The sequence below is a fragment of the Ammodytes marinus genome, assembly GCF_949987685.1.
Source record: "Ammodytes marinus genome assembly, chromosome: 2".
Lineage (NCBI taxonomy): Eukaryota > Metazoa > Chordata > Actinopteri > Uranoscopiformes > Ammodytidae > Ammodytes > Ammodytes marinus.
Window position 1 is genome coordinate 7,632,543 of NC_137231.1, and position 14,888 is coordinate 7,647,430.

At 41.1% G+C, this 14,888-nt stretch overlaps 1 protein-coding gene across 2 annotated transcripts; it reads right to left on the reverse strand.

The window, feature by feature from the left end:
- Positions 1-511: 511 nt before the first annotated feature.
- Positions 512-12,567, reverse strand: arhgap25 (Rho GTPase activating protein 25). 2 transcript variants are annotated; one of them, XM_080043404.1, is made up of 12 exons: positions 12,479-12,567; positions 12,249-12,364; positions 7,883-8,085; positions 6,168-6,255; positions 5,633-5,746; positions 4,752-4,956; positions 3,570-3,702; positions 3,360-3,433; positions 2,998-3,119; positions 2,494-2,648; positions 1,671-2,227; positions 512-1,224 (listed from the first exon to the last, which is right to left on the reverse strand). In XM_080043404.1, the coding sequence occupies exons 2-12, from the start codon at positions 12,310-12,312 to the stop codon at positions 1,023-1,025; spliced, it is 1,917 nt and encodes a 638-aa protein (XP_079899530.1). In that variant the 5' UTR covers positions 12,313-12,364; positions 12,479-12,567; the 3' UTR covers positions 512-1,022. The 2 variants fall into 2 exon arrangements, with proteins under 2 accessions (XP_079899530.1, XP_079899531.1); XM_080043405.1 differs by having other exon boundaries at positions 7,883-8,143; positions 12,249-12,557.
- Between the last annotated feature and the right edge of the window lie 2,321 nt (positions 12,568-14,888).

Here is a 14,888-nt window from a genome sequence, read left to right on the forward strand (position 1 = left end):
GGGGAAAAAAACGTTGCTGGAAGGAGGAACATCTGGACTGCCTTTCGTAGCCCCAGATAAGAAAATCCATTCAGGTTAATGTACTACTCATTGGTCTCTTGAACTAAACAGTCAGATAAAAGACACTAATGCTTTGTTTCACCGAGCTGATGGGAACCACAGGGTGCAGAGTGCTAATTCTCTGTAGCTTTACTAATGTGCATATAGTAGACTCCCAGAGCCTTCAATAAAGGCCTGATGTAGCAGTTTAACCCTGCCTGCGGTTTCTACCATCATTCAAAATGTCCGCTATGTCTTTATATCATGTACCTGACAACATTGTCTCATTGTTTTATTTTTCATTCCATTTTTGCTTTTTGCTTTTCATGTAATCAGTTCATTCTTACCTGAAAGGCAGATGCAATGGTACACATACTGGAGGAATGCTGATGTGTTGGTATAATAAAAATGTGAAATAATATTTTGTGCATCAACAAAAATACTTCAATTTGTTTTATTAATTTAACCACATAAAATAGGCCCCAAATAGGCTATTTAATTCCATATACTGTATGACACATATTGGTTTTGTCCACCTTCAACATTATTCGATCCAGTTGACCTCCGATCAAAGGGTTCAGTATGAGCTGATTTTTGACTTTCAGTTCCTTGGAAACATTTCTGTCTTGCAAAATGGTCATACAAAGTTGTATATAATTTATCTTCCCAGTGTGGTACTTCTTTTCCCGCATGTCCTGTGTAACAGTTCAAGGCACTTCTGACATGACTCCTGCAGCACGGAGAAACAAAACTTTGTTGCATGTCATTAATATAGTGAAGGCCTACTTAGATCTCTTCAAAACAGGCTCTCCTAACAGGCACAAACAGATGAGCCAATAATGTATCCTTGGGTCCAAAACAGAGCTCAACTGGAATGAGTCCCAATGGAGGGCAATGCAATTTCCCATTAACAGTTCATGAGAAATTTGCTCAGTTTGAGTTTAAGTCATATATCCATATTCTAGTGAGTCTGAGAAGGTCCGTTAGGTGGGCGCTTGTGGCTCTCTGGTGACACACTGCTGAATGTCTCTCTGCAGCTCCTTGTTGTGACTCAGGGCCTGGTCCCGGCTGAGCTCTGCTTTCCTCAGGCAGTTCTCCAGAGCGGCCACACGGCGGCGATCTGCCTCCAGAGCCGACTGCAGCTCTGCTACTCTGGCCTTCAGCTCCTTGTTCTCCTGCTGCAGGCTGCATGAAATAACAGTGGTTCAGGTATATAGTAAAAAAAGTCCAAAAGGTGAGTCAGTCTATTCTGTAAACGATGTGTACGTATACTTACATCACTGCAAAAACAAATGTATTCAATCAAAGAAAAAAGATGTTCAACCTTTGTAAGTACTACCGAGTCCTGAAACGACATCATCTTGAAATCCCAAATAACGGATTCACTACAACTGTTTTTAATATGAATAGACTTTTTTTCAAAAGGAATTAAGTGTTATTTTAATAATAGGTGACATTTCAAAATGACAAAAACCTTTAAAAATGTCTCAAGGTTGAAAGTAGTTCCTGAAAAGATCATTAGGATATTATCATAAGCTGCCTTTCAAAAAAACGGTGTAGAGGTTGGTTTGGGTCTGGCCCGTGTGTTGCAACTAAGCACTGAGGCGGACGGCCTCCATGTGATTCCTCACCTGTCTACGAGCTGCGGTCCGTCTTTCTTCTGCTCAGACTTGCTGTCCACCTGCTGAACTGGAGCTCTCGCTGTCAGGTTGCCTACACTCTTCTCAGGAGACAGCAGAACCGGGGCAGGCTTGGAGTCACCGTTTGTTTTTTGGGAAGCTGCTGTAGTAGAGGAACCTGTGTTGTCACTTCCTCTCCGGGCTGTCAACCTATCCTCCGCAGCCTTGTTACTGATCTGAGACCCACCGAACATTGAACCTGTATTCCGGAGGTCCAGCATTTTGAAAATGTCCTCTGAAAAGGTCCCGCTCTTTTCCTCTACGGTCTCCTGGATGCGGCTCCAGCGGTTGAGGACCTCTGCCTTGGCTGCCATGCCCGTGAGGGGGCAGTTGAAGGTGGGTAGGGTCTGGGTGCGTTTACGGGGAGTTTCCAGCCCCCAGTCGTCCTCTGTGGAAGGCGAGAGCGGCTCCTGATGTGCGTCAAGGGGCCTGAGGTTTGATCTGTCTGGACCTGGACTGTCAATGTCCTCCTCCTCTTCTGGAGACTCAGACAGAGACGCATCACCCATCTGAGACAAACAACACATAACTGAATATAAACTACAGATAGTTTTGGACATTCTAATGTGTGCTCTTTTGACATGGGCTATTGTCTTTGTCTTGTCTTATTTTGAGGTGAGACACCATAGGCAAAAACATTGGCCAATGACATGTATACATTTTTAGTTTTTAAAGAGATGCAAATGTGTAATTAGTTAGATATTGCCAAATATGTAGATAGAAGCAGTTAAAAAAAACAAGACAGAGGCCCTAATGCGCACTGTGCTGCGTGTACCTCTGCAGACTCCCAGCCCACAAAGCTTCGGGGAGTGTTCTTTTGGCTTTCAGCCTTGTTTGAGGGAGGGGAGGGAAGCACGTCTTTGGAGAGCGGAAACAGAGCCTCGTGCTGTCTGATCATCACTGTCATCAGTTTCTGGATCTGCGGAGTCGCTGTGAAGGAAAACAAACACACATGTTAAAAGATTATCATCAAAACGTCTTATGTGTTGGTTCTTGTGCAAATTCTGGATTCACTCGCTTTGATCTATTGAAATTTTACTTGAGCTTAATTATATATTTTTTGTTTTTGCACACACCCTAACCCTTTTTTCTTTCTGTGTTATTTTGAGGTACTGTTCAGATCAATAAAAATATGGTTATATTTTCATAATATGTTTATACTGTACACATGTGGTGTTTACAAAAAGATAAGGATGTAGTAATGTTGAATATAATTGCCCAATAAAATAAGTGGTCACACGTTATTTGGATTCAGGACACATCAGTAATGTCATCTTACCCTTCATGACAGTGATGGGATCTTCTATCTGAGGTTTGAGCAGGTTGATGCCCATCACTGTGGCCAAGTTCTCCACATTCATCTTATTGACTTTGGAGTGGAGCTGCACTTCGAACAAAAACCTGCCCAACAAAAAAAGACATGATCAGCATAGTTAGCCAATAGCCAGCAATAGTGGGCAGTATGTGTTGGAGATTGATACTGATCTCAACAGCATTCAGCTGTCTTCTGGCAGGCATACAATAAAGTGTCCTGCTCAAGAATAATTCCATTTACGGGAAGTCCTCTCTAACCTCAAGGACAACATGATTTTTTTTTCTTTGGAATGTCCCACAATGCTTTGTGCCCCAGCTTCTACTCACCGGCAGACATAACTGAGAAGGTTGTAGTTGAGTCTGGGAAGAAGAGAGATTTGTTTCTCCAACTTTCCCCAACCCTGACATGACACACGAGGGAGAGATTAAAGGACACACACACTCAAAAAAATCACATGCCCTCTTAACAAGAACACACATACCATTGTCTGCATAAACTCAAAAGTGCAGAAATAAATTGTGTTTAAATAAGCGTACCTCTCTGGTGCTGGAGTCCAGCAGGGTGGTGCAGTCCAGAAAGTCTTGGTACTGAGTCCAGGGCACCACAGGCTCAGGCAGCTCACGCAGGTACAGCTTGAGTAGTGACGCCACTGTGTGGACATCTGTGTCACTGCGGGCAATGACACATAATCATCCAATGCACATCTCCTTACAGTACAACTGACAGAACTAAAAACACTCAGAAAGCTATATAATTAAATCGCTATATAATTGTATTGGTTGTACGTATTAGTATTAATGAAAATAAGAACCTGAGCAACAACTTTATAGCCATGCAGCTTATCATGTAAGTTTATTAGAATAAGTAGCTGTTAAAGCTTGTACTTTTTAAATGAATTGTGTTTGATCAAGTTTCCATGAGCTTAGAGCTGTATCAGAGTTTCTACATCCCTAACCAGATCTGTGTAAATGTTTTACTGGACACATCAAATCATATGGAACTTTGCTTTTCTTGGACGTTTAGGAGCCTCTGGGCCTTTGTTTTTGTATATATTTGACAGTGGACTTGGATTGAACTTTGTTGTCGGCCAAGAATACAATCTGAGGGGAAAACACAAGATCTATTTTTGGCCTGAAATTTGACATGCAGCATCCATCAGCTCCTCCACTCTGCTCAGGCTGGAATACAGACAAACAAGTCATAAGTTAAGTGGATGTTTCAAGCAGCAGTGCTCTGTCGGAGGAGGAGCGTGCAACGTTGAGTAACACAGGCTTCCTCCTGTGTGCCTGCCAGAGCAGGATGTGGTATGGCCTTCAGCTCTGAGCAGACACTGATCTATCAGACACTCTGCATCTCTCTCAACTCACCAGTTTTCTTAGAAGAAAAGGCCCGATGCTGTCAATTGATTGAGGTCAGGGCATTTTTCTCCTTATATAGAAGCGACCCTCATACATTTTCCAACCAGGTTTAAAGAGGTGCTTACTGTGACTTCTACAGACACTTTTGGTCCTAAGTGTTTTACAGAGGTGTGACTATGCTGATGTGATGAATAAAATCACTTTATTGCTACTGCGCAGTATTTTTCTGTGTATCTCTAACCAAGATAATCTCATATATTCCCCATACATATACACAAAACTACTACTACCACCGAAACATTCTTGTGCGGAACTAAACCAAAATTATGTAACAGAGGGAATCAATCATGAGAGTGTTACCTGGGGAAGGAGGGCCTCTCTCCTGCATCAAAGGCGTCTCTGAACTGTTTGACAGCGTTGTCCTGCCCCGGCAGGCGGAAGATGCCCTCCTCATTCAGGCCGTGCTCTTTGATGAACTCCACACACTTCTGCACCAGGATTGGCACCATGTGGGCCCCGAACCGCTGCTCATATGTGACCGTGTCCATGAGACTCTTTCCAAACACTGCAGACGGCCACACAGGTAAGACAGGACATAGTCAAACCAGGGGAGTCCACACAGTATGGACTTTGATTTGTTACACATTCAAATGAACAACATTAATGGGAATATTTTGATGTTCGGAGAAATGTGCTTTTTTCGCTTGCTGAGACTTGGATGAACAAATTGATATCATTTTAATGTTGGTACGGTAAATATGAAGCTACAGCAGCTGTAAGCTAGCAGTAAGTTTAGCATAAAGACTGGAAAAGGGGGGACTCAGCTAGCCTGGATGTGTCCAAGTTAATAAAAAGCAGCTGAAGCGCCCCTAAAGCTCACTAATTATTATGATATATTTTGTTTATTACAGTCTTGACAGAAATAACATGTTTTCCTAAGCTAAATAGCTGCTGGTTTAAGAGGTAATAAGAGATTTTGTTTTTTTAAACTTTTGCACAGGCTAGAATTGTCCCCTTTCCCAATCTCATGCTAAGCTTAGCTGCAGGCTACACATTTAGCTCACAGATGTAAGATTAATTAATTGATCTTCTAATCTTTTAAAGACAGCAAGAATATAAGTTAATGCGTTTCCCAAAATGTGAAATTATTCCTTTAATTACTAGGAAAGTCTAGTCAAACAGGATAGTTGCAGTGTTGTAGGTAACTTCAGTTTCCATAACAATATAAGGTTTAACTGAACCTCCAGTAGTTGGTACTCCAATGACCCTGCGCAGGGTGCGGACCCACTCCTCCATGTCACTCTGGGAGTTTGCCATGAGTAAATGGGGACAACGCTCTCTGTCTCCAGATGAACCTGTGACATGATGCACCAATGTTGGAAAAATGTATCTTTGTACAACAAAGGACTGATAGACCTAGTCAGAAAATTTAAATCTGTAGAAAGATTTCCAGAGTAGATCTCTCTGTAGTTTCTGACTTCTTTCTATGCAGGTAAGTTCTGTCTCATACAGACAGATAACAGAAATGGAGATGTAACTCAATTTAGAAAACAGTATATATATTAAAAAGTACTGGCACCAGGAAAATGTTATAGGAAGTTGTTTTTCTGTAACTTATAAGGAAGAAATAATAAGATATAGATGACACAAATCAATGAAAGAGACATGTGATGTATCAATGCTATGCACACCGCCTTTGGGGGCTGAAATAAATTGTGCCAAGCGAGGCCTGGGGTCAGATTTGCTCCCTTTTTTAAGGATCGATTACATGCTTACGTGGTATGATCTCGAAGTGGTACTTCCCCGGGTCATCTGAGTTCAGTGGAAGTTCATTAACTTTACTGAAACGCATCTGGATGACTCCCTGGGGATCACAAAGACAGAAGCAAACACATACAGACAGACACATATAAGTGAACTGCCCAAACCAGATTCTATCATGTCAAGAGCCAAACCACTGATGGTCACATTCACTCAAGTCATCACATACAATCACATGCTACCAGACAGAGAGTCCAAGTGGTTCATGTCCTCTAGCATAGGCCTCAGCAGGTGAATTCACTACAGAGGTTTATTCTATTGTAGAACAATTGTATCACAATCATATTCAACTAGACTACAACAAAAATACAATCAAATCTCATGGTTAAGGATTTACCTTAAGAAACTTTATATTGGGTGTAAAGGCCTGAATTTCTATATCCATGCACAATAATCAATCTAATGGATCCAACATCATATTGATATGACATGATTCACGTTCAAAATGATAAACACGCATCTGTCTGCATACCTATCAGCAGGTATTATTACTACAGGTGTTTATTTTACTGTGGCAACATTTTGTCACAGGGTTTTGTATACAGATGTATAACATAGTGCAATAATCTATCTGCATTTGGTTTTACGGTTTACTAATGCATATGATTCCCAGTTTACAGTGCAACATGAGGTAGTTTAAGATATAGTGGAAATTACTCTTAATTCCTTATAATTCATTGTCTTTGGAGGTATATTTATATTTGAAACAGCCTTTGGTTTTTGTCCCTGATCATGATTATTTTTTCACATTTTCATGAATGCCCCTCTCACTTCCTGTGTCACTGCCACTCATTTGTAGACAGGAAGTGAATCGGAAGGAAGGGAGAAAAAAAATAAGACAGGTGAACGGAAACCACACTTGGCAGCATGAAATAAACTCAACACATTGTGTACCGAAAGAAATACAGGCCAGAATAGAATCATTGGGAATGTTATGGTCTTTTTTTGGAGGTTTGAACAACATGTAAGGTGAGGATGATGAGCATTGCGTGTCCCACATAGACAGATCCAGCATGGGAACAGGGCCATCCAACCATGACCCTGTAAAGTATAGGGTCATGGCTGGATGGTTGTTCAGAGTTCAAGACATGAGTGTGATCCAGTGGGTTAGAAAAGACACAAGTGTGAGACCAGGAGGCTTTGAATGGCTTCTCTTTCGAGGCTTCAAGCATCATCTGCTCTGTTTACAGGAAGTGTGCAAAGTTAGCCACACAGCAACAGAGTGTTTGTGGTGTTGATTGGAAATGATAAAGGACACATTTATTATTAACCTCTGAATGCATCTATGCATATTCAAGACATTGTACACAAAATAAAATCCCATTATAGGATTAATAAAGGTTTTCATTAGTTAATGCCGCTTTGCTTTTATAAGTCAACAGCATTGACTGTAAACTAATTGGAACATCATCATGTTAAAATCATGTAATATAAATGTAGTTATTATTTTCATTGCAGTCCTATTCTCGTAAGGAATTACATGTGCCAAATTCATTTAAATTGTAGCCTTTAGATTAAGTATATGTATGGTATTTGTATGAATTTCTTTGGAATGAATGAGTAAGTGTGTTCTCTGTTGAGGAATGAATAAAAGAGGACATTAAAAAGCCCATCATAATAATAATACCAGCATTAGTATAAGGTCTTATATGAATTGCCCAGTGTCTCACCTGGACAGTGGTCTCCTTGTCATCTTTGTGGTAGGTCAGGGTGCTTCCTCTCAGCACAAAGTAGCGCTGCTGCCAGTTCTTGACCAGGGACCTCTGCTGTTTCTTGAGCCAGCCGGCCTTCAGCGGCCTCTCCATGGACCTGGTGGAGCGTGGCGAGCCCGGGCCGGGGCCTCCCTCTCCGGGTATCACGCTCTTGGACCGTGCTGCCAAACACCACGAGGAAGCGATTGATGTAAAGTGTCGTAAGCAACAATCCCCAACCTGCCGTGACACAGCCGGAGCTGCTAAAACGTTACCAGAACATATAGTGCTATGCTGAACTGCAGCTGAGCACTTCCTCTTTTCTGATATGAACTTGCATCAGCCTATCAGCCAGGTCGAGGGGGCCAGCTCATTGAAGCCTATTTTTGTTCTCCACCTCAACACTTTCAATTCTGAGAGGAAAACCGCTGGTCTGAGCTGACCAGTTTCCTGTGGAAGGTGCACGCAGGCAGCTGTGATTGTTCTACTGAGATAACACAGTGTTAGGCAACGACTGACCAACAAACAATGAGTCAGAAAGTTCAAAGTCTTAAGGTCTGTGCACACTTAACTTGAACTGAAACTGACACATCCTTTTTAAAATGATTTTGGAGAATGTCACCCTCGACTTCTGTATCTATGCTACGCCATGATGTCATGATGTGATGGAGTGATGAAAGAACAGAGGCAGAGGTCTACGTGGCCCAGAGAAGACAGAGACAGGTGGAGACTGTCTGAGTAACATGCAGGGTGGTAAGCCTGCAGAGATAGCCCGGTGAGATTAAGTCCCCACTCGCTCAGTTCTTCTTAAATTCACTGTGTCTTGGTAAGCAACACGATAGAGGACAAGAGAAGAAGAAGGGCCGCGCTAGGGTAAACAGGAAGCTCACCATATCATCGCCGGAGGGCCAGCCACACTTTGATGGGCTCCACCTAGAGCTTTGAGAGGCCTTTGGTCTCATTTCAGAAGCACCACCCTCCCTTGATTAGTGGAAAGTTTAAGTGAAGCCCACACACAGAGGCAGATGTCACACCACACCCTGAGCTGACAGGACACACAGCTTCTACAACTGGCCTCAATTCGTGATGAGCCCACAGTGCCACTGAACCTCAAAGATGTTTTCAGCAGCACCAACCCAAGGAAGTCACGTCAAAGCGCAACACTTTCACATCCAGATGGAAAGAGGAGATAATAATAATCTTTATTAAGAACTCAGATGGTCCACTCACATCCAACATACACACACACATAGAACACATTAAAATACATTACTCAATAAAATACTGTACTAAAATAGGTGCAAGCTATCATGCCAATGCTTTCGAAGCCTGGATGTGAACCGATAGCCCATCATAGGGTTGGTTAAGCCCATAATGATGCCATTCTCTGACAAATCCAAACGACACATGAAACTGAACATCAACTTTCGCAACAGTGCCTGACATGTAGGTACATTAGAGGACACAAATAACTGGCTAGCACTGTGCCACCTAGGAACACGCAGCAACAACCTCATGGCATCATTATATGCCACTCTAAGCCTCTGCATACTTCTCACTCTGTAAGAGGACCACAGATGAGCTGTATACAGCGGCGTGACATAAGCCCTAAACAGAGCACACTTAACATCTGTGGAACACATGGAAAATTTCCTCAACATCATGTTGGCCTGTGCATATATTTTACACCATTGACGACGAATGTCACTGTCATCCATGAGATCATCTGAGAAGACATGTCCTAGATATTTTAATAATGATAGTTATAGGACTAACGTGACATTTCAACAGATTCCATGGTTAAATATTCACCTTAAGAAATTCAATTGTTAATTCTACAATAATACACAATACTCAACTGATAATAGGATCAATGTGTGTATCTATGTACTAATGAAAACATTCAGACATGACAAAGCATATTCTGAGGTAAAGGCTGTAGTCATCCTCTTGCAGGTTTAAAGACATTGGATGACATTTTTTCAAAAAGTTGTTTTCCCCTTTCTTTTAGAAAGTTTAATGAGAAAATTAATTCAACTCTCATGTCAGTCTGTTAAATTTGAAGCACGAGCCAACTTAACTGAGCTTAGCATAGCATTAAGATAAAAAAGGGGGAAACAGCTAGCTATGCCCTCTCTGAAGAAAAGAAAAGTCCCCCTATACGCACAACTAAAGCTAAGTAAAACATCACTGTATCTATCTTTTAAATACTAAACTTGATACTAAAAACTACAAGCAATATTTTGAAGGCAGTTTTTTTTTAAATATATCTTACAATGTACTTTTTTTGTTTAGATTTTTACTTCAGAGCTAGGCTAGCTCTTGCCCTCTGTTTCAAATCTTGATGTTAAGTTCAGCTAACTGCGGGCTGTAGCCTCATACTTGGTCATTAACACGCCATAAGAACTAGTCCAGCACAAATCCTCTCATGATCTACTCTAAATCGTTTTCGCACTTTGAACAAATATCTATATAAATAAGTGAGCTTTAAAGGTGGTGGTAGATGGATTTTGTTGTCTTTAGTTAGACAACCTGTTTCCCGCACCTTCCAGTCTTCATGCTAGGTAAGCTAGGCTAAAAGAAAATATCCTACCTATCTTCTCAGTCAGTTGGTTTTCTGCTAATCAACATTCCCAGAGGTACTGCTCAAAGCTTGCTCTTCTACAGTAAGAGTTCTAATAAGAGGGAGTAATAGGCCTACTTGCTATGTTTTTAATGGCTCCTTTGTTTCTCCTTTGGAAAAGAAAGCCAACAAGAAATCAGATAATTAAAAACAACCAAAACATTTATCTAAGTCTGAGAATTCGATGAGTGATTGTGGAGAGCTCTTCATTTGCTCTGTCTGAGCTCAGTATGCATGTACTGAAGCTGGGATGAGAGTAGTTCATAGAGAGAGCTCTCTGATTTCTCTGCCCGAGATCACAAAGAGACACAAAAGCTGAGAAACTCTGAGAATTATTTTAGAGTTTGATGAGATATTCTTCTGAAACTTAAAAGGAGACTCGAGTGAGATGTAGTGCATCTTATTGCTCTGGAGAGAAAAATGTGAGACAGGAGAAATAAACCTCAGCCTCAGTTTGGTGTCACACCGATCTCATAGTCTCATAGTCTATTGTCTCTTTTTCTAGTTGTCTCTTCAAATTTTCTTTACACTGACATGTGACACACACGTCAAAGGTAAGCCTACTGTATACGAAGTAAAGTCACACACAAAGAAGTCAGAGCTCTGCAGAAACTCAGCTCTTGCATCAGTTTCCTGCTGAAAGCCTGCGTCACCCCAGTTCCAGGCTATATGGAGTCCTGTCATCTGTCATGGTTCACAACATAGGCAGGACTACATCGCAGTAAGTAAAAGACTAGTGGGCTCTAGGGAAGTAATGCTTTCTTACTAAAACAAGAGCATGAAAATGATAGCCATTGATGTTCAGTCAACATGAAGCAGATATAACAAATGCCCCATAGACAGCAACTTCCCACCAGGGTGCTCAAACAAACTATGGGCCCTGCCACTGATTGTGAGAGTGATTCAAACTGGAGAACAAACAAGGCACGTTATGAACAATAGCAGAACCATAAGGAACGTATCCTTTTCCGGCCACTGCATGTTTGCAAATCTCTTTTATAAATGTGGCAACTGTTGTGCCATCCGAACCCGAGGGGAAACAAGGCCTGTCATTGCGCAGATTCCACCCTATGCAAACAAAAAGTGGTAATCATGGCATGTGGTAATGGTCTAGACCACTGCACTGCACGCTAGGTTTACAACACCATTGCACATAGTTTTGCACAAACAAAAAACTAAATTCACACACACACACACAGGTTGGCTTAGTCAACCACCAGGAGGTACTTTTGAGTGATGTAGGAATAACACTTTTACATTTTTAAATGTCAAGACATGTTTTAAGCTCATTAAGAAAGGATTCAATCTATTAGATGACAATGATAGGGGGGAAAAGATCTTCTGGTTTTGGGCAAGCAGTCACCAACGTGTTCAAAAACCCACAATGAGAAGACACGGTGTAGGAGCTGGCATGAACTATTATCAGATTCCTCTTTCTATAAGAAAACATCCCTTTTTACTTTAAAAAAGGGACTGTTCTTCAATTATAGGCTACTGTACATACTGCACTTCGATGCAGAAAAAGTTATACTCTTGAAGATAAGGAGTACATTTAAAAAAGAAAACATCTATGTGGTTATATTTCTACTCCGTACCATCCTGGGTCAGTCAGTCTACATGCATTTACATGACACCATCAGCTAAACTGTAAAAACTGTGAAGTGCCCAAAATGTGAAGAGTGAACCGCTGACAGTGAACGCAGCACGGCCACCTGGTCTTACCTATACGAGCTGTCTCAGCCTTGAAGGTGCTGAAGTCCCAGTTGCGAGGTAGTTTCAAAGACATTGTCCTCCTTAGCTCCTACCACAGGTCAGTGTTTTCATTTCACACAATCACCCTACCGGAGAACACACACACACACACCAACACAAACACACATTGATGTACAGTCCCAGACACACACACATACACACACACACAAAGTGGAGATATTGCAGATCACACTTCCTACTTCCTCTGTGTTAATCTGTCTTCTTCTTTTTTTTCAGCCCTTCAAAACCCATCCCCTCATGTTGCCTGTACTTCCAGGTTGAAGCGTGTTCTGTAAAGAGTGCTGTGTAAATGTCTCCCAGGCTGATTCACTGTGTAAGGGCTTTATGTAGCGGGGAAATTTGAAATGACTAATGTCAGAAAAGCAAGGACCGCGAATGGGTTCAGAAAGGAAACGTTTTTTTTTTTTTACATTTTGGTTTGACTCCTTCAGTGAGCATGTCCCCTCACAGTTCAGTCTGCCATGTGACAAACAAGCCAACAGCAGAGGTTCAGTGTTGACAGGGGTATATGAGGTCAAAGCTTGACCTATAAGGCCAAAAGCTGAACTAAGAAAAAGTGTCTAGAAAGTTATATCTGTTCCCATACCTAAGCACTACTTTTTAAATGCATATAAGCATTTACAACCCCCCTGTGGACTTTGGGTTAAAAGTTCTCATAAAATCCTTCAGTTTTGTCAAGAACTGTACATGTATATGTATGCATTATAAGAAACATTTAATCTTATGCTGCTGGTTTTGCTTGTATTTGTATTTACTGTATACTCATTTTGGCAACAAATTTTGGTTCTCTCTCAAACAGACATTTGTGCATAACGTATATACCTAACATCTATTGTAAGTGTGTGTGCATAAATATACTCAAATGTGAATTTAGAATATGAATTAAAATCATCTAATACAAATACAGTGATTGTATTGTTTGACCCACGCTTAAAGAAGCGCTATTATAAAATGTGTCAGTGGCCGTGTGTGAACATCAAGTCAATATCTATTTCAAAATGGGGAAGGAGAGCAAGTTAAGAGGGAACAGACCAGGTCACACACATACATACACACACACACACAGCGAACCACATGATTGCATTTTATTTTTATACCTTTTTATTTTCTTTGTATCGAGGCAAAAGCACATTTTAGCATCAAAGAGTACACGTTTTCTCTCTAGACAAATGTACAGCTCAACACAAACCATTGCACAATTTTAAGAATAATATACTGAAAAATCATACGGCTTAATAAGAGAAAAAACTAGAATCAGAAGTGCACAAAAGGGGGAAGCCTACACAGCATGTGGGGCAGTCAGTCACACAACTCTACGTACATTCCTTTTTAGAGGCTCCTGGCAGGGGCAAAGTGGCACTGTGTTGATTCTAAATAGCACTGAGGCCATGAAGGACAAAATTAAATAATCATGTTTTGTTTTATAAATGTATTCTCTATCCTTTCAATTCTTAACTGCAGGGATGACTATACTGGAATGTATCAAACAGCAGCGACAAAGGGTCCAAGCTTTCATTGCATGGGCCCAACACAGGAGCTCCAGCTCTCTCTAGTGGCCATACACTAACACCGGGCAAATAAATGGCTGTTTCAGAGCTGCCGGGCTAAGGGCTAAAACCTGTATATAAAGATCCATACACAAGGTCCTTAGACGCTCAGTCCTCGTGTTACTCTCCGGAAACTTCCTGTCTGCTCAAAGGGAGACGATGACGCAGCGCACAACTGTCTGCATTGCTCCAACTAGCTCTGCGACACACAAGTTGACATACGACTGCTTTACCAGGGAAGCGCCTATAGAAGACACACAACTGCACTAACAGCAAGAAGAGGCAAATAGTACTAAAAGAGGAAATACTTTCTCTGCTATCTAAATACTCTCTTATATGGCAAAAATAACACTTGAAATATTCCTCCAAGCAAAACTACTAAAGAACACTCGACAACAATAGAGTAGCTTTGACAAGGTCTGGTTTGCATACAGAAAATAAAATAAATACTTTAAAAGAGTCTAACCAAACACGTGGCTAAATTGACATCAACATAAATAGTGACATTCAAATGTGGGGGAAAGCATGGAGAGTGGTGCATGGCTTATACAGTATTTCATTCCACCTCAAAAACATATTGGTATCAACTCTGAAAACTGATAGAAAATGTAGATTCAGGGTGATGAAATAATCGGAGTAATTTGCTTTCAAATAAATGTACATTTTCAAGGACAGAATTGGATGAGAGGAAATTTGAAGGTGTCAAAAGTGTTTCCAAAATGACATTGATTCAAATCTGTTCATATAGCTGATCGTTATGACCACACATAGAGAGACAGAGATACTGACCATCACATCCCTGCTACACCGACTACTGTATTGATGCTTATATTGCTGTTTTGTCTGGGTTACATTAACACCTTTATAAAGTACATTACCGAACCTCCACACTGTACATCTGGCTGTGACTGACGGAATAGATGGAAAACAAAGTAATGACTGTGTACAGACATGATAGTCAGCCTGATGAGTGAATGAGTATGGCTGGCTGATGGACCCACATTCACTGAATATACTGTTATAGAATGACTATTTGCAGATT